The 20526-nt window shown below is 47.9% G+C and overlaps 1 protein-coding gene and 1 long non-coding RNA gene across 5 annotated transcripts in view; one reads left to right on the top strand and one right to left on the bottom strand.

Moving 5' to 3' along the window:
- Positions 1–20526, bottom strand: part of PKD2 (polycystin 2, transient receptor potential cation channel) — a 56644-nt gene that overhangs the window by 19915 nt on the left and 16203 nt on the right. For all 4 annotated transcript variants that reach the window (XM_084971082.1, XM_084971081.1, XM_005667011.4 and 1 more), the window contains 5 exon segments: positions 16187–16320; positions 14213–14463; positions 9936–10160; positions 7091–7319; positions 2219–2386 (listed from right to left, as the gene is read on the bottom strand). In XM_084971082.1, coding sequence (XP_084827208.1) covers positions 2219–2386; positions 7091–7319; positions 9936–10160; positions 14213–14463; positions 16187–16320 — 1007 coding nt within the window.
- On the top strand, positions 8863–10285 carry LOC146401082 (uncharacterized). Its single transcript, XR_014813426.1, has 2 exons — positions 8863–9112; positions 9232–10285. It is a non-coding gene; the product is annotated as an uncharacterized LOC146401082 (long non-coding RNA).

A 20526-nucleotide genomic window follows, 5' to 3' on the forward strand; every position in this document is an offset into this window, starting at 1 on the left:
AAACTAGTTAGGGTAACAACAAGGACCTTACTATATAGGACAGGGAACTGTATACTCAGTATCTTACAATAACCCATAATTGAAATTAACCTGGAAAAGAATATATATATGTGTGTGTGTGTATGTGTGTGTATGTAACTGAATCACTCGGCTGTACACCTGAAACTAACACAACATGGTGAATTAACCACACTTCAATAAAAACAAAGAGTTAACACAAAAAAGTTAGTTAAAAATGGCTTTAAAAAATGCATAAAAAACTTCTTGTATATTATTAATTGTCATTTAATCGTGCATCAACTATGTGCCAGGCACTGGCCTTCCATCTTCACAAAATATGGATATTCTATGGAGTCAGCAGGGCTAGGCGGGCGGTTTGAACCAGCTCTGTCTGACTGCAAAGCCACAGGGCGCACTTCCGTGGACAAGAGCCGGGGAAGATGCTGCTGGGGTTGGGTGGCTCCTGCCCAGAGAGCAGGGCAGCCCCAACGGCTCTCGCTGGGAGGGAGCCGGGGTGGAAGAACACGGGGAGACCCTGAGAAGCCAGAGTTCCCATCCCTGCCTCCGAGAACTTAATGCTTCCCAAGGTCTTGGGGGCAAGATATTTATGAGCAAAGCACTAAAAAAAATACTCAGCCTGAGCTGAGTAAAGAAATCTCCAGAATTTTACTTACATACATTTGTACGCTGTTTCTGGCCATAAGAAAAAGGGCTGTGGTCTAATCACATTAGGTAATACAATTCCCAGCAGCACTTCTCTGAGATATTGATCATTATTTCTGCTTTGTGATAAAGGTTTGGTACATGAATGATGGTTTCTCTCTCTTTTTTGCTGCATCCGAGGCTTGAGGAAGTTCTGGGGCCGGGGGCTGAGCCCTTGCCACGGCAGTAACCAGGTCACGGCGGTGACATCGCTGGATCATTAACTTGCTGAGTCATGAGGGGCTTCCAATGACAGTTTCTCTCTCTCTGCTTTTGTTTTTTAGGGCTGAACCTGCCACCCATGGAAATTCCCAGGCTAGGGGCTGAATCGGAGCTAAAGCTGCCAGCCTACACCACAGCCACAGTAACTCGGGATCTGAGCCAGGCGGCCTACACCACAGCCACACAACGCCAGATCCGAGCTGCATCTGCAACCGCCACCTCAGCTCACGGCAACGCTGGATCCTTAACCCCCTGAGCGAGGCCAGGGATCGAACCAGCATTCTCATGGATACTAGTCAGGTTCATTACCACCGAGCATGATGGGAACTCCCAGTGATGGTTTCTCTTGAACAAACATGTAACTGAATACTTAGCACAAGAGATAAATCTCAGGCTTTCCAGCTGTGAATACCAATTCTGGAAAAGAAATAACTGTTGGAAATTACCTTCTAGAACGATGCTGTCCAATGGAAATGCTCTCTATTTCCATGCTCTAGCACAGGAGCCACTAGCCACACACAGAGACACTGAACACTTAACATGGGGCCAGAGTGACAGAGGCACCGAATGTCTAATTGTATGTAATTTTAATTAAAATCCGAAGAGTCCCTTGGGGCACACAGCCACCATCTGGATGTCACATTACTTAACTGGTGTGACAGGCTGGCAGCTGCTTTGGAATTACTGAAATTTCCCGGATCTCCAGAATTGAGGCTCACTGTATACGAAATGACCTAGGCTTTCCCATACAAGGAAATGCCCACGATGCCTCGGAAAAGAGGGAAATGAGTCATCAAGTACCTTCCAACGAGCGGTCTGTTCCAATCTCAGTTCTAGGTAAAGCTTCCCTACAGCCTCCGGCTAGAAAGGAGCCAATCTTTGCAGAGAACATTTCCAAGGATCTCTGCCTTCCCTCTCCCCGTCTTTCCCTTTGTTCCTTTTCCTTCACCTGCTCACCCCCCATCAGATGAAACTCGGACCTGTCTCTTCTGTAGCACAGGCAGGGGCCCCAGGCCCAGCGGACACACCCAAAAGGTCTCTTGATGCATCTGTTAAACCAAACCTACAAAGACAGGTCTTGCAAGAGTGCAGGGAGCAGGCAGCCTCCTTCATGGCGAGAAGACAGGTCATGTGCATCCCGCTAGTTTACGTGTGAAACACAGAGCAGTTCGGGGTGGCTTCTTAAACTTGGCCACAGGAACAAATTCAAGTCCTCTGACATTTTGGTGCGACTCACGTTAATAAAAAGAAGAAACACAATATGAAAAATCTGAACAGGAAATGCACAAATTACCTTAATCCAGACAAAAAATACTATGACAGCAGCTATGTTGTTGAACTGGATTTGCCAGTATGCCAGATTCTCAAAGTTGGGGTAAGTATTTTGATCTTCGAGAAACTGTAGCAGCATCTCCACATTTGATGTTCTGTGGATGTTAATTCCTATAGCGGCCACTGATAGCTGGAAAACAAAAGATGTATGTGTTATTCCAGTGTCTCAGAAATATATAACTTACCTTAAAACAACTTGTCTACTGGAGTTCCCGTCACGGCGCAGCAGCAACAAATCTAACTAGGAACTATGACATTGCAGGTTCGATCCTTGGCCTTGCTCAGTGGGTTAAGGATCCGGCATTGCCCTGAGCTGTGGTGTAGGTTGCAGACGAGGCTCGGATCTGGCATTGCTGTGGCTGTGGTGTAGGCCGGCAGCCGTAGCTCCGATTAGACCCCTAGCCTGGGCACCTCCATGTGCTGCAGATGTGGCTCTAAAAAGACCAAAAAAAGACTGGTCTACTTTTCTTGGGCAGTATTCATTCTAGGGCTCACCATTCGACTCACCCAATGGCACACACAAAGGTCACTCACACGGGTGGAAAGTCGTGAGCCCTGCGTAAAAAAGTCAAACAGTGCACGGCTTGCATTTCCTTAGTGAGGAATAGAAATCCAGAGCGAGCGCATGTGCACTGGTGTGAGTGTGTAATACACACCCTCACGCACCGACAGGAGAGATGTCACTACATCGCAAGCTGAAACTCAAACAGGGGCGCCTTCTGCTCTCCCTGCCCCCCATTCCAATCACCGTCCCCTCTTCCCCAGGCCTCTTCCTCTCCGCTTTTGTTTGGGGGTTTTCTCCCCCTTTCCAGCCATCTCTTTCCTTTACTCAATAAATACACAGGGCGATCTGTGGACACAGCATTGTGCTAGGGGCTGGGGAGGGACAAACAGAGGTTAGCAGTGTGCACCTTCTCAGACTTACCCTCTGGTTCGAGAGCAGATAAACGCACAAAGACAAATAATACAGAGAGCTTCTACGGAGCGGGCATCATGCGACACAGGTGAAGGGTGCAAGAAGAATGTACTGGAAGAAGGGCTCCCAAGAGCAAAGAAGGAGCTGGGTCTTCAAAGAAGGTGGGAATGACGACACGGAGGCTTGAGATGTGAGCCAAGGGTCTCCCTCTGGCTGCTTCTGTCCCTGAACTCACGAGAGGCTAGCTTTCCAGTCTGCTCTGGTTCTGGGCAGGTTGGAGGAAACACGGGGCTCTACCTGCACCACCCCCACTGGATTAATGTGTGCGTGTGGAAAGGGCTAGGGGTTGGTCACAGCCCCCTGGCCTCGTGGAGGCAGGTGGGCTGTGGCAGGTGCCGTGACCTTTGCTGTCCATTCGACCTCTCTTCTCACGGATGATGATTAAAGGCCACTTCACTGTCCCAGCGATGATCAGAGCAGAGACCTGCCTGGCCCCTGACCGCAACGGCCAGAGCCAAACTCACGGCCTTCCTTTCTTCGCTGGGAAGCACTTCCAGACTGAAACTTGTATTTTCGCACCAGTGGAAGGAATATTTCCTTTCAGTGTATTCTCTGGAAGGCACTGATGTTTTTCTTTTTTCTGGTCTTTTTAGGGCTGCACCGGCAGCATATGGAGGTTCCCAGGCCAGGGGTCCAATCGGAGCTGTAGCCACCGGCCTACACCACAGCCACAGCAATGCTGGATCCTTAACCCAGTGAGCAAGGCCAGGGATCGAATCTGAATCCTCATGGATATGAGTTGGGTCCTGTGGTTGAGCCACAACAGGAATTCCTGAAAATGCTTTTTCTAATGGACTTAGCTGACAGAAAAGGGCTGACTGTCATCCAAAGATAACCCTTTATCTATTTATTTTGGCCTCACCTACAGCATACAGAAGGTCCTGGGCCAGGGCTCAAATCTGTGCCACAGTTGTGACCTGTGCCATAGCTGCAACTTTGGCCACACCAGATTCTTAACTCACTGCACCACTAGAAAACTTCCCCAAATAATCATTTAGAAAAGAATCTGAAAAATAATGGAGGTGTGTTTACGTATAACTGAATCAGTTTGCTGGACAGAAATTATCCCAACATTGTAAACCAACTGCACGTTAATAAAACTTAAAAAAATGAGAAAAAAAAAAAAGCACATAAAAACAACAACAAACCAAAAAATAACCCTTTATCCATCTCTTGCTAGGCACCCTGTTTGTGCTCTGCCCAGGGCAAATGTTTATAAAAATTTGGAATATATGGTCATTTGTGCCATATCAACATGGTATAAACACACTAAATTTCCTTGAGACTTTCTCTTCAAAATAGAGAATGAGAGAAAAGAGATGAGAAAGAGATGAGAAAAGAGATTTTTTTTTTTTGAACACTTGGTTTTTTTTTGAACGCTCTGAGTTTTCTTTGGGATTTTTGTCCTTATCTATAAAACAAATTTCTTTCCTTGATATAAGCTTCAGGAGGGCAGGAGTTGGTTGTTTCATTCATTCCTGTATCCCCAGTGCCTAGAACAATGCCAGGCACATAGCAGGTGCTCAGAAAATATTTGTTAACTAAATGAATTACTCATTTTCACCCTGTGAAATCCACCCACAAAATGATTTGAATTTAGACTTCTGTCATCTTTTTTTCAATAATTCTGCTAGTTTTGAGAGGCTACTGTAAGGACAAATGATTGATGCTTAAGTAAGCTTTTAATTTCAAAGTGATTCCCATGATGTTAATATTTATATTTAGGGTATAATTTCTTTACAACTTACAGGTGTACTTCAGCACATCTGGGCCAGGAAAAAAAACCAAAAAAGCCCCGGTTCTTTTCACAGGCTTCAAGGTCTAGCGGGGCTTAGGGCTTGTTTGGGGGGATGAGCAGAAAGCATATTTCATTTTTACAGGGTCAGAGAAGGCTAAAGGAGAAGGAGGATTCTAGAAGCCTTTCCTTGTTCTACACAAAAGGACACTGTCGGAACTGTTGTCTTGTCAGTAGGAAGATTTAAAAAAAAAAAAAAAAAAGAACCATAGTACAGTGAAACACGTTTTCAAAGAAATACTTGCAAAATCCTGTGGCTCCTGAGCCAAGACACTAACTTCAACGTCCATAACATCACCAGCTATTTTTTCCAGAGGTTTCCAGAGGGCGGGAAGAAAAGAAAGCTTCTAGGCAGGGAAAGGAAAGTGGCAGAATTCAATTCGGATGTATTTTTATCCCAATATTTCAAATTCCATGTTGTGTTACAAATGTACCTATTACACCTCTACACACACACACACACACACACACACACTTTATAAATCAAAATACAGGAGTTTCCATATTAGGCTCAGTGGTTAGTGAACCCGACTAACATCCATGAGGTTGTGGGTTTGATCCTTGGCCTCGCTCAGTGGGTTAAGGAGCCGGTGTTGCCGTGAGCTGTGGTGTAGGTCGCAGACGTGGCTTGGATCTAGCATTGCTGTGGCTGTGGTGCAGGCCTGCTGCTGTAGCTCTGATTTGACCCCTAGCCTTGGAACCTCCATATGCTGCAGGTGTGGCCCTAAAAAGAAAAAGAAAAAAGAAGAGTTTAGCTCCAGGAAGTGTGTGGTGTCACGCAGCCATCGTGAAAGAAGGGATGCAGTTCCAGCTGCATCAGAGTCAAGTGGGTTCCACGCTGAACAGCCTGTAGGAAGGTTCGTTTCATGCGGAAGGTATTTCTGAAGTGGACACGGGTGTGGCTTGAGAGGCGGTGGCAGAGTGGTTAGGTTATTGTGAGAATTTATTCTTTTTTTAGGGCTGCTTCCCGCGGCCTATGGAGGTTCCCAGGCTAAGGGTCAAATCGGAACTGTAGCTGCCGGCCTACACCACAGCCACAGCAACAGGGGATCCTTAACCCACCGAGAGAGGCCAGGGACTGAACCCGTGTCCTCATGGATACCGGGCAGGTTTGTTTCCACTGAGCCACAATGGGAACTCATCTATTGTGAGGATTAAATGAGCCTCCGTGTAGGAAAAGCGCTTGGAACTGTGCCGAGCACAGCTGGTTTCTAAAGTGTTAGCAAGTGTTAGTATTATTACTGCTCCCATTAATATTGTTATGGCCATGAGTTTACACGTATTTTTATGTCTTAAGCATTATTTTACTTACATATAAATAACACATTTTTATATATTTTAAACACATTTTTATACTTAATAACATATTAAAACATATCAAATCACATATTTTCTGTATTTTACCAACTGACTCTAGTGAGGCTTTGATAATGAGTTGATGCAAAGGCTTCACAAAGCCAAACGAATTCGGGGTTGAGGAGGAAGACTGTGGGTTAAGAAGTAGGGTAATGGGGAGTTCCCATTGTGGCGCAGTGGTTAACGAACCCGACTAGGAACCATGAGGTTGCGGGTTCGATCCCTGCCCTTGCTCAGTGGGTTGAGGATCCGGCGTTGCCATGAGCTGTGATGTAGCCTGCAGATGCGGCTCAGATCTCGCGTTGCTGTGGCTGTGGTGTAGGCCAGTGGCTATAGCTCCGATTGGACCCCTAGCCTGGGAACCTCCATAAGACCACCCCCCCTCCACCAAAAAACAGAATAAGAAAACATTCTTTTCAGCCCCACATCGCATAGGGCATGCTAACGCCAAATATGAATTAGTGAATAATTCTTGTTCTTAGTAAGGCCAAATGAGAGCTTATTGCAAATGTCCCTTCACTTCCACGTGCAGAAGGGTTACACATGCAAAACGAGGCAATGATCAGTAACACCGAAGTTACTGTCACAGCGAAGAGCCTTCAGAGTCTCCTTCGGGAACATCAAGATCCACAACACTGAGAAAAGCAAAGACTCATTCACATGTGTTCGTAACAGAGCAGGGGGTTTGGTGCTGTTCTCAAACCTACCACAATGATCACAACATCCAGGCAATTCCAGAAACTCCTGAAATAGTGCAGCTTGTGAATGCGGATTTCCAGTATCTCTTCCACCACATAGTAAAGGATAAAGAAGCAAAAGATAATCTCGCAGGCTGCCAGGAAGAAGTCGAAAGTTGTGACATACTGGATCAGCTTTACAGGCTGAAATTGCCAAGATGGAATCACTCCGCCTGTGGCTGGGAACTCGACCAATAACCTGCGTTGCAACAAGAACAATTAAAACAATAGCCGCATCAGCACTGACAACACGTGGAGGCAGCCAGGAAAGGACACCATCTATTCTGTCCCTGCATGAGAAGGTAATAAAACCGCAACCGCAACTCACCCCAAATGAGTGGCAAACTATTTTTATGACAGGAACTCCATCCTTGTAGAATTCTGTGTCACAAAAGGAATAAGACTTCCTGGGGCCTCTCAGATTAAAGAGATCCTTCCTTCTCAGTCTCCCATTCACTTTTCTCAAATTTATACCACTCAAAATGTTGTATGTACTTTTTTTTTTTCTTTTTAGGGCCGCACCTGTGGCATATGGAAGTTCTCAGGCTAAGAGTCAAATAAGAGCTGCAGCTGCCGGTCTACACCACAGCGCACAGCAACGCCAGATCCTTAACCCACCGAGCAGGGCCAGGGATCAAACTCGTATGCTCATGGATACGAGTCAGTTTCGTTTCCACCGAGCCACTATGGGGACTCCGTATACTTGTTTTTTAAATGCAGAAGTTAATCAACAAACAAGCCTTTCTAGGACTTCTATTAAATGCCAGTCATTCAAGTAGGCAATGAAAAACATAAATATACATCATCTTCATAAATAGGATGAGAAGTAGGATGAGAATTTCATATACATATAGAGATAGCGACTGAGTTTCTCATTCATGCACTTGGTAACAACAAAGGAGCACGGGATAATTTGCCTAGGGGGTACTTTGGCTATTGAGACTTAGAGCCTTATAGTCAATCGGTGTTTGGTAAATGTCTGACTGTCTGACCCAGTAACCTACGTTTTCACATTCATAGCCTTGGCACCGGTCTTCAGCGCTTTATCAGAACTGAAGATGTTTCTTGCCAAATTCGCATTGTCACAGAGATGCGAATTGTCATTCGTAGATGTCACAGAGAAAGTTACATGATCCACTTAATGGTACAATCTCCCCATCGCACTGGAAATAGAATCTCTAGCTCCCTAATTTTAGGACATCTGCAAAACCTCTAGTCCACGCAGGCGTCACCATCTCTCCCATGACAGGACGGGCGGGACAGGTGGCCACTCCTAGAAGCTGAGTGTCTAGGGTTCAAGCATGAGCAATAATCAAGTACAGGTAGGGACCATGGCCAGTGAGAGCTGGTCAAAGCACGAGCCACCTTCCTTCCTTTGCACTATCCGCCTGCTGGCTTCTTCCTATTGGATGTGCTGGAGAGCGGGGCTGAGAACCACACACTCAGGACAGCAACACTGAAACAAAGAGTCTCGTGACAGCCGCTGTGTGAACGTGCAAGACAGGAAGTGGCTGCTGTGTGCTGAGTCACTCTCCCAGCTCCAGTCTGATTCTGCACTGTCACCCCCTCCAGAAACTGAAGCAACAGTTAAGAGAAATGAAGCAACTGCCTGGACAACAGTCACTCGGAAAGCATGTGGAGGAAGTGAAAGACATACTCGTTTATACCTTCTATAAATAGATATTTCCTTAAATGTCAGCGCGTCCTGCCTGCTTTTTAATCCTCTTCCTGTGCTCCCTGGAATCATTCATAATTGCAGTAGATTTTCATACATTTTTTAGTGATAACTCTTACTTGATTTAATATGATATTATTTTCTACCAAAGTTGTTACAGACTGGGAAAATCCAACGAGCTCTGTAATGCAGAGTTGAGTTTAGCCTCAAAAATAGTCACCAAATAAGGACATCACGAGAATTTATCCTTCTTGTTTGGCGGAAGTAATTCATGGCGACGTTTGGATGTTGCCGCCACGTTCACCTGGAGGATTAAAGTGGGTGAACTCAGGATTCCTCTTGTCTCGTCCTACTTTTTTAGAGCATGTTTTACCTTCTAATATGCCATTTAATTCATTTGTTTTTATTGTTTTTCTCTCTTACCTCTCTTATCTAGTTGAATGTGAACTCTACAAGGGCAGGGATCTTTATTCTGTTCACCGATGCCTCCCAAGAGTCTTGAACAGCGCCTGGCACATACTGAATGGCCACTAAATGCTCGCTGAATGAATGCATGAACAAGAAGCCCCAGGCAAGCCAGTGGGGTCTTTGCCAGCGTCCTATCACCGGAGCAGTCCTGATCGCAACGTCATGGGGTCTGTAGAAGGAACGTGACCCGCTCTTGGTAGATCTCGAACACGAGCAGATCCTCGAATAGGAACCCAGGCATCGCTCCTGCCTACTGCACCTGTGTTCTAATAGCATGTGCTTCATCGGAGAGTGGGAAACTGAGGGAGCGGAATCAAGATTTGATGGCTGGGGGCCTCGGTGACAGAGCACGGAGCACCAATCATCCTTCACGTGGGAAAGGGTAGATGTTAGCCAAACACAGTGCTTTATCTGGGAATGTTCCAGCTTTGGGATGCACCTGGACCAGACCTAAGGTTCCTCCCAACTTAGAATATTCAAGGATCCTAACTTCCTTCCGCCAGACATCCCTATCCTGGGAAGCTCTGGTTTCCGCCCCGCCTTGCTGTCAGCTCTGATCCGCGACGTTCTCATTTAGCCAACAGCAGGCAGCCGTGCTCTGGCCTATTTCCACCCTAGGATGGATACACAAACACACAGAAGTGGGAAGGATGCGTGTGGCCTTGTACACACCTGATCACACAGAACAGGTTGATGTTGGCGTTGTACACGGAAAAGTCAATAAACATTGCACGGGTTCCTCGGTCCAGCCAGGCGTGTTTCCTGAGGTGAGCCAGCTGAGCGGCCGTTTCCTCTCTTGTTCTCGACAAATCCAGGTAATAGCCAGCTCCGCTGTACGTCGTGAGCATTCCCCAGTGGCTACTCCCATTCAAGTCTTTTTCGCTTGTGTAGATCCAACTAACGAAAAAACAGAACGAGAACAAACCAAACGGATAAAATCAAGGAAGCCGGGGGCTATTACAAAGACAACTGGTTCCTGGTAAGATAAGAGTATGGAATAAATAAATTCCCATCAAGCTGGGTAATGTGAGTATTTTTCTTTCTTTCTTTTTTTTTTTTTTTTGTCTTGTCTTTTTAGGGCCGCACCTGCGGCATGTAGAGGTTCCCAGGCTAGGGGTCGAATTGGAGCTGTAGCCACTGGCTTATGCCAGAGCCACAGCAATGTGGGATCCAAGCCGTGTCTGTGACCTATACCACAGCTCATGGCAGCGCCGGATCCTCAACCCACTGAGCCAGGCCAGGGATCGAACCCGAAACCCCATGGCTACTAGTCGGATTCGTTAACCACTGTGCCACGACGGGAACTCCAGCATTTGGGACTATAATCCAAACACGTACAGAAGCTCTCAGGAACCAGATATCTCTTTGGCATTAATGAGGCTATAAAGATGAACCAAGGCCCTTTCCCTCGCAGATTTATAATACGCGGCGAGAGAAAAGTTGTAATTGAACAGTGAAAATACGAGGTAAATGCAAAGAAGTGCAGGGAGACACAGCAACACTGCTCGGGCTGATCCGAGGAAAGTCAGCCTTCTTGGCGTGTCCAGCGATGGCAAAGGGCAGTCAGAGAAGGCTTTGGGAAGAAGCCGGGTCGGACCTGGGAAGCAGGGCGAGCCTGGCACAGGTGGCCAGGAGGGCCAGAGCCAAGCAGGACCAGAGGAGTCCAAGGCCCTACTAGTGAGGGAGCTTGATGTGGCTCCCGTGTGACGAAGGAAAGACCGCTGGAAGGTGGACTGTGGTCAGAGGGCCAGGGGCGGGCCTGACGGTCCCCGAGGGAAGGTTTGTGGAAGGCAGAGAGCGGGGTTACTCTGCTGGCTGCGGGGAGGGCTGGAGTGGTGAGAACGCTTCCTTCTGGGTGGGAAGGAGAAACACAGCGGGTCTGAGACCACCTTCCCTCAAGAGGGCCTGCTTGCGAGGTGGGACCGTGGCTGGCATCAGGAATGTGGGTGATAAACGGCTCCCTCTGCTGATATAAAACTTGCCCGGGCTGGACAGAGCGCTCACTGGCCCAGGCTGTCTGCACAAACACGGCGGCTTGTGCCACACGCCTGCTTCCCTCCTGGGAGTCAGGGATCTGGGGACAGCTCACAGAGGCCGCCTGCGACAGCAGCCCATACACCCAGCAGGCACCGAGTCTCTGATGAGCTCCTCCGGCAGGTAACACTTCCTACGTGTTGTCACAGCTTGTGACTGGAGGAACAAAGCATGTCCTGTGTGACTCCACTGGGAGGGGACCTTTGGCACTTGGTCTCCTCCAGACTTTGCCCCACGTGGCTGTCACTTCCGCTGCGTTTGCATCTATTCTTTCACTGCAGTAAACCTTAGCCGGGTACATACGTGCTGAGTCCGGGAGCCCTGTGAGTGGATCGCTGAACCTGGGGGTGGTCCTGGGTACCCCGACTCAACAGAGTTCGCGTTCCTGCAGGAACCAAGGGGTGATGAGGCCTGAACTAGAGCAGCGAGGCGGGATGGGAAAGGGGGGGTGGGGACAGGGCCACTTCGGTGGCTGTCCACAGAGCTGGGCACTGATCTGGAAGCTGGGGCAAGGAAGGGGGGAACCTCTGAAAAACGTCTCCAGTCTCTTTTTGGGTACTGCAAAGATGGGGGCACCATGGACACAGGAAGAGCAGATCCAATAGGAAGGGGATGAGGTCAGCCCGGGGCACAGTGCATTGTGGGAGCCAGTGGGATGTGCAGGTAGCGTACAGACTTATCTTCTGTCACTAGACCATAAGCTCTGCCAAGACAGAGCATTTGCTTCTGCTTTGATTACTGCTGTTTTCTCACCCCAGCCAGTGCCAAGGGCATTTTCCAGAAACGGAGACCTCCCTAGGAACATGCCTGGCTCCTGTTAACACTCGGTATATCCGTTGAGGAAATGAATCATCAGAGATGAGGGTGGGGTCTTCTCCATGTCAAGGGAAAGAGTATAAAGAAAGACAAGATAGGGAGTTCCCACTGTGGTGCAGTGGGTTAAGGATCTAGTGTTGTCTCTGCGGTGGACTGGGTTGCTGCTGAGGCACCGGTTTGATCCCCAGCCCAGGGCAGTGGGTTAAAAGCCCAGCATTGCTACAGCTGTGGCACAGGTCGCAGCTGAGGCTTGGATTCGATCCCTGCCCCAGGCACTTCCATATGCTGCAGGTTTGTCTCCCTCCCCCCCGCAAAAAAGAAAGACAAGACAGGGATCTGATGGAATCAGGGCACAAAAGAGAAGGAGGAGGTGGCAGAATTAAGAGAACTCCAAGTTCAGGGTCACTCATCAGAGACAAAAGCACAAGCAATCGACAGCTGCATCCTGCAGAGAGGCTGAGGAGGAGGAGGCTGGGAAGGCCGATCATTCCTCGGATCAGCAAACTGAACAAAACTGCTGGCAGCTTCCAAGAGAGATGTCGACAGCCAGGGCTTAAGCTTGAAGGGGTGAATTGACGGTAGGGCGGTGGCCAGTGAAGACTATGCTTTGAGAGGTCTGGGGTTGAAGGGAAGGCGAAATGGGAGTACCTCAGAGCCTGGCAAGACCAGGGATGCTTTAGATACACACTGGAAGAATCCCTTTTGCAGCCCAGCCTGCAGAAGGAATCACTTACTCACTGTGCATCCAACAGATAGTGGATGTTCCAGGCATTGTTCGAAGCCTCAGAAATACAGCAGTGAACAAAGCAGGGTCCCCGCCCTCGAGAATCCTGAATTCTGATGGGAAGCGGAGGGCAGAAGCAGCCACCCCAGCGACATAATTCATATGGAAGAAGTAACATAGAAGAAATAGGGGTTTTGGAGTCAGGCGGGTTACATCCCAGCCTGGTTCGCTTTTCTAGCAGTGACACTTTGGGTAAGTGAGCCTCTGTTTTTCATCTATAACACGGAGCTGAGATCCCTTTCACAGTTGTTTTATGAAAAGTAGAGGAGATTCAGTTCTTAAATAGCATCCGGCAGGGCGCAGAGGCTGCATAAATCTCTTTTTGGTGACACGCTAAGAGATAAGCGCAAGCTACTGCTTTGCTGAAACTAGAAAAAGGAGCACAAGAGACCAAAATCACTATCATGACCTGGAAAAAACGTCTTTTGAGACTCAGCTTCTTTACTCTAAACCTTCTGATGTTTACGAAGTTTGTTTCTTATAGGGCTGCGTACTAAAAAGGGTGTGTCCTGGATGGCAGGCAAAGAATCTGAATCAGAAAAAGGGTTTGCCCCCCACCGTGTGTTCACCAATCTGGATTCCCATGTCTCAGTTCCCGAGAAAGGGATCTAGAGGTGAAAGAACTGGCTCAGCCAAGCTTAAAAGACAGTTCTAACCACAGTGACTCCTTCGGGACAGGTGCCTGAAAGGTCCTCCTTGGGACAGCCTGAGAGATGGTCTCATTTTTTTATAATAACTATAGTCACTCCAGAAATAATGACTGTCTTCCTTCACACACAAGATGTTTTAAGTATGGTTACCAAAGAGCAGCCCAAATGCCTGCCAACACGCACAAAGCAGATGCGCGCTCAAAAATCACAAACACACGTCTGAGGACAGACGTTAAACCAGACAGTGACGCCTGCCTCACACGCTTACCATACACTTTAAATAACTGGACTCTGAACACAAAATTTCTTTCTAAGCGCCGATAAAAAAGAATTTCTGTCCCAGAAACTTTTCCAGTGACAACCTAGCGAACCATGTGACTGCATCTATAGAAACAGGATGGAGGCCTCGTAAACCTTCAAACCTTCGAAAGCTCAAGAAGCTTCTTTCCTACGGGTCACAGAGGCAATGATTTAGCCTTTTGCAAAATACGTACGCAGAAGCTGAAAGGGGGTAGACGGTGTAGAAAACCTGGGACACTGACGTTTGGCCAGAGCCTTAACAATAAGCACTGGCAGCATCTCCTCCCTGGGGAAGGGGCTGGAGAATGAAAGGTCGGAGCATCTCTGAGAGGCCAGGGCCCGCGGCCAGAGCCACCGACACTTACGCGGTTCCATTTCTTGGACCAAATGGAGCCCTGTCCTCACTGCTGACGGAGTAGACGTCGTAGCACTCTTTAATCTCATCTCTCAAGTCCTGGGGGATGGAACAGGATCCATTTCTGACTCTCAGCTGCCGTATACGAGGAACCCCTAACAGAAGGTTCTCGTAGTAGATGAAGCTTCGGTTATGGGCTTCCGTTCCGTTGCTGGGCTGTGTCTTCCAGTAGAGCCCGTCCAACAAGGCGCCTTCTGCGAACTAAAAGCAAAGGAAACATTTTTGAGAGGCTCCCAGCTCAGAGGCCGCCTTGCTCCTTCCTGGAAGGTCTGTGTCACCAAGAGCTCAGCAACTGCGTGAACCTGGTAGCATGACAAGGGTGGGTCTTGCTGTCAGAGGTGTGGGTGGATCCTGCCCCGTCATTGTCTTGGTAGCTGGGAGGCCCTGAGCATCTGCAGTGTCTATCCTTTGTAGGGTTGTTACTCCTGACACAGTGTGGGGGCTTCATAAATGGTAACTCTGATTTTCAGTCTGGTTCTAAAGGCTGGGGAGAGGGTGCCGTTTGCATAAATCCATAACCATGATCAATTTCACCTTCCCTCATTAAAACAGCAGCCCTCACAGTCATGGCTCGCGACCATTAGAGAAGAAAAGACTATATAGTTTTGATGACCCATCTGCTATCTGGTGGATTTGTGTGTGTGTGTGTGTGTGTGTGGTCTTTTTAGGGCTGCATCTGTGGCACATGGAAGTTCCCAGGCTAGAGGATGAATCGGAACTGCAGCTGCCGGCCTATGCCAGAGCAACACCGGATCCGAGATGCGCCCGCCACCTACACCACAGCTCACCGCAAAGCCAGAGCCTTAACTCCCTGAGTGAAGCCAGAGATGGAACCTACATCCTCATGGATTGCTGGTCAAATTCGTTTCTGCTGCGCCTCAACAGGAACTCCTGCTGGATCTTTCCACTGTCTGGACTATTTTTTCCCACGGTGAATGCTCTATCCCCTCTGCCCCTCCATTTACACAGCGTGGCACGCTATCACGGAGCCGTGTGGGTGGGAGAAGTCTCTCCTTCATTGGTCTAAGGGGGAAAACAGACCCAGCTGTTTCTCAGCGCTTCATCCTGATGAGATGATCAATAGTGATCTGTCCCCTTGGGGTGGGAAAAATTCATATTCTGCAAGTGTGGTTTTGGATGCCAAGTATTTTCAGGCATTCGTTGGTATATTGAGGTTCTTGTAATCCAGTTCCTCGGACTTTAAAAACAACAGCTCTGACCTCAGGGTTTAATAAAAATTTCAGAAGGAATTTCCCCAGGAAGAAGCAATCATTTCCAGCTTCTCTCCCCATTTTTTTAGATTCTGAGCCTATCTCCCCGATCAGCTGAATATTTCTCCTATGGTATCTCTCACTGCCGTTTCTCTATTATTCTGTTGGCATTTGTGACAATTTGGAAAGGGACTGGGCTGAATTTTACATTAGAGGTCTTTGAAAGAATGTGCCTGCCTTGCATCAGGTACTGCTCTTGGGTACATGCCACCATCAACAAAGAGACAGAAACAAAGCAAGACAAAACAACCATATTCTGCCCTCATGGACCTTACATCCTAGGAGTTACGTGACAAACATTTATTGGGCCATGAGTGACTGAATGCAGGATAAACTAGGGTGAGGGCGTATCTGTCAGGCTAAAAGTCCATTTTCCTTATTCTTTAGGCATGGTAGGCACTCTGCATCTTAACTTCTTCATTTACAACCTGGGGCAGAATATTGGTACTCACCTGATTAAGTGACAGTGGAGGTTAAATAAGGTAAGCTATGAAACAAAGCACCTGCCGGGTTCTCGCTGGAAGCACCAACAACTCACCAGAGCATCTGCCCCCATGTTAAGTGAGTAGAACCAGGACCTGGAGATACCGCTGAACTGAATTTACAAAGGCCAATGAACAAGTTTCAGGGATACAGAAGTCACTTGCAAATACCTTCCAGAAGTCTTCCACTGAAGAAAGCGTTTTAAAGTTGGTTTTCTCCGTTCTGGACACGGGGGTGTCCAGGAAGAGCTGCGACATGATCCGGGTGTAGTAGTACACACTGGAGCTCATCATCCCGTAGGTCACTGGAAGACAGAAGGAGCCGGGCGAGCTCGCAAGGGACCCTGCACCCCCGCTCACCATCCCGGCGGATGCTCCCGCTTCCTGCACCCTTCTTCCCCGATAACCCCCGCCCCTCCGCTCTCTGGCTCATAAACGAAAGAAATGAAGCTCAATGTGCAACAAAGCTGGTTTGCTACCGAGTGTCAGATTCAGATCAGGCACCTCGTCTTGACACTTGGGAGTTTCAACACGGCCTCCAACTTCACCGCCCACCACCTCCCGGAATAGACCCTCTTCGCCAGGGAGCCCGATGCTCCGCGTCCTCCGGCTGCCCGCTCTCCCTTAGGGAGCACGGTAGGCCATCCCCAGGGAGCTCCTGGATCAACTCTCTACCCTTCGCTACCCCGGGGCCAATCCCTACCAACCCCGCCCCGGGCTCCCCTGCCTTCCAGTTTTCAGTGCATTCAGCCAATAGGAGGTGGAACAGGTGATGGGGGCGGAGGTGAGAATCGCGTTTGCTTGGTCCTCCCGCTCCCACACAGTCTGGACACGGTTTAGGGGGGACCCTCTAACCGCGGCCACAGCTGCTGGGGAATCTCTTCTCTCCCAGCCGCATGGGCTTCACGTCGCAGCATCCCCCACCTCGCCTCTCAAGCCTGGAGGTGGGAGTCTTTCTCGAGGGCCTCAGGTCCCCTTGTTGGCTCCTGTCACCCTGCCACACCTCTGTAAACAGGGCCCTCATTAAACTTTAGTTACCATTTTGAGTTTCCCATCTCTTTCCTTCCGGGATGCCAGCTGAAACACACATCTGCCTGCCACCTATCCGACCTTGAGGCGCACGCTAAACTCAAGCCACACCCTGCCGTGACGACGTGCTGACCATACCAGCCTGTTCTGCGGGATCCCAGAGAAAGGTGGGGAGATAATTTATAGGCTTAGTACGTCACAGGTTGGAGGCTGGGTCATGCCTCGTACTTGCTTTGTGACTTGTGCAAGTCGCTCACACTTTCTGAGCTTCAGTTTCCTCTTCTGTAAGGTGGGGATAATTAGCTATAAGGATTTTTGGTATTTAAAAAATAATAATGAAAAATTATCCAATAGAGGAGGTGACATTTAAACGTCCACTAATGGCGGTTCATCACACTTAATCAGACCGCTACGGCATCTATTATAAATCTCAGCACTTTAATATGCACTGTCTTATGCTGAATTCTAATGACTGCTGGTATATAGGCTCTAATACCTATAATGAGCTGACAAAAATCTTCAAGAGGAAGGAAACTTCTTTTGACCATAGTTCTCAACACGCAGCAAGCAATGAATGCTACGCTAATTCTGTAATAATCTTCAGGCATCATAAAATGCATTTCAAAACCTGATATTGAATGAGAATAAAAAATGTGGCGTAATTTTCAGTAACTAATTTATGTTCGGTAAGAACCATCCCCATTTAACATAATCTTAAAACAGCTAATTTTGAGCAGCACAGTGATAAGAACTGTATGGTAAATCACACAACTTGAATCATCAGTGAATAATGTTTTATAATTATGATAATTATTGCTGGCTTTAGTTTATAGTTTATAACTTTTAGCGTTAACTTATTATCAAAAGTCAGAGAACTTTTTATTATAGTCATAGAATGATTTAAGTTAATTAACCCCTTAGAATGTGAAATTGTAAGAATGACAGCAGCTGGAGGCTGGCATGAGGTGAGGCGGAGGAACATGTATGGGGCTAACTTCTCATTTCATGTAAAGGAAATTCAATAGATTCTGCCTAAATGTGATGAATTAAGATGTAGAACTTTAAATATGTAAAAGTATAAAAATAACCACTAGAGGGCGTTCCCATTTGTGGTGCTTCCAACTCTATCCCTGAGGATGCAGGTTCGATCCCTGGCCTCACTCAGTGGGTGGGGGATCCGGTGTTGCCCTGAGCTGTGGTGTAGGTCGCAGATGTGGCTCAGATCCTGCGTCGCTGTGGTTGTGGTGTAGGCCAGCAGTTGAAGCTCTGATTCGACCCCAGCCAATACTGTCTAAATCCAAAAATACTGGTACATGCATATCACTTAAAGATAAATTAGTACCCTCCAGGAGTTCCTGTCCTGGCTCAGTGGTTAACGAATCCGACTAGGAACCATGAGGTTGCAGGTTCGATCCCTGGCCTTGCTCAGTGGGTTAAGGATCCGGCATTACCGTGAGCTGTGGTGTAGGTCGCAGACACGGCTCGGATCCCGCCTTGCTGTGGCTGTGGTGTAGACTGGCAGCTATGGCTCTGGTTCAACCCCTCGCCTGGGAACCTCCATCTGCCGCGGGAGCAGCTCAGGAAATGACAGAAAGACAAAAAGACAAAAAAAAAAAAAAAAAAAAAAAAAAAAAGTACCCTGCAAGAGAATCAATTTTTTTTGGCCACCCCGAGGCATATGGAGCCCCCGGGCCGGGGATCAGATTCGAGCCATTCACACCTAAGGGCAAGATGCTGCACATGAAGATGAACAAGCTGCGACCTCTGTCCTCAGGAGGCGCTCACAGCGTCTGGGGTCGGGGGCGCTGCCTGCCAGCTCCCGCAGAGGGCTGCCAGCATATAGGGTACTCTGCAGAGGCCTCCTTCAGATCCAAAGCTGACACCATGCTCAAGCGTAGTAGTGACAGCTCCTCAAAGCTGACTGTTATTAAACTGATTTTTCAATTAACTTCATTAGAATTTGCTATGGATTGGTTGATTAATGTGGATTGCTCTTCAATTTTTCACCTGTGGGTTTTTTTGTTGTTAAAAAAGCATTGTGACAAATTATGTACATTTTTTGATCTATAAATATGCTATACATATATACGTATACATATATACATGTATTTTAGCCATAGATTTGAAGGTATATCTCCTTTATTGTGCTCTATTTTTAATTTTTTTTTGTCTTGTCCTTTTAGGGCTGCACCCGCGGCATATGGAGGTTCCCAGGCTAGGGGTCCAATCAGAGCTACAGCTGCCGGCCTACACCACAGCCACAGCAATGCGGGGTCATGTCTGCGGCCTACACCACAGCTCACGGCAACACCGGATCCTTAACCCACTGAGCGAGGCCAGGGATCTACGAACCTGTGTCCTCACAGATGCCAGTCAGTTTCATTTCTTCTGAGCCATGACGGGAACTCCCTATTTTTTTTTTTTTTTGCCATTTCTAGGGCTACTCCCACAGCATGTGGAGGTTCCCAGGCCAGGGGTCGAAATGGAGCTGTAGCCACCGGCCTACACCAGAGCCACAGCAATGCCAGATCCAAGCCGTGTCTGAGACCTACACCACAGCTCACGACAACACCGGATCCTTAACCCACTGAGCAAGGCCAGGGATCGAACCCACATCCTCATGGTTCCTAGTCAGATTCGTTAACCACTGCGCCACGACAGGAACTCTGGGAACTCCCTAGTTTTAATTAAAATTTTTTTTTGCTTTTTAAGGCCACACCTTCAGCCTATGGAAGTTCCCAGGCTAAGGGTCGAATTGGAGCTGGAACTGCTGGCCTACACCACAGCCACAGCCACGAAGGATCCAAGCCACATCTGCTAACTACACCACAGCTCACAACAACACCGGATCCTTAACCACTGAATGAGCCCAGGGATCGAACCCACGTCCTCATGGATACTAGTCAGGCTCATTACTTCTGCGCCACAACAGTTACTCCTTGTCCTCTTTTTTTTTTTTTTTAAATAATGATGTTTATTTTTTCCATTATAGCTGGTTTACGGTGTTCCGTCGATTCTCTAGTGCACAGCAAGGTGACCCAGCCACACCTGCATGCACACACTTCTCTCTCACATTATCATGCTCCATCCTAAGTGACCAAACATAGTTCCCAGTGCTATAAGCAGGATCTCAGTGTCCTCTATTTTTAATACTTGACTGCTTTTGACACTCTTAGGAGCTACATGGAATTTCATGGCTTCACTAAAAGGGAAGCGATAATATGCTCTTGGCTGTGCAGCACCACCTGCTGGACATTCCGAGTAATAATGCTGTCTGGCATTGAAGGTGATTATTCTAACACATGCATTCAATCAGAAAACTTTTTTTTTTTTTTTTTTGTCTTTTTGCTATTTCTTGGGCCGCTCCTGCGGCATGTGGAGGTTCCCAGGCTAGGGATTGAATCGGAGCTGTAGCCACCGGCCTACGCCAGAGCCACAGCAACGCGGGATCCGAGCCGCATCTGTGACCTACACCACAGCTC

The sequence above is a fragment of the Sus scrofa genome, chromosome 8 (assembly GCF_054392235.1).
Source record: "Sus scrofa isolate SSC_HxYL_T2T_F1_AM1 chromosome 8, Sscrofa_HxYL_maternal_Yorkshire_Landrace_v2.0, whole genome shotgun sequence".
NCBI lineage: Eukaryota > Metazoa > Chordata > Mammalia > Artiodactyla > Suidae > Sus > Sus scrofa.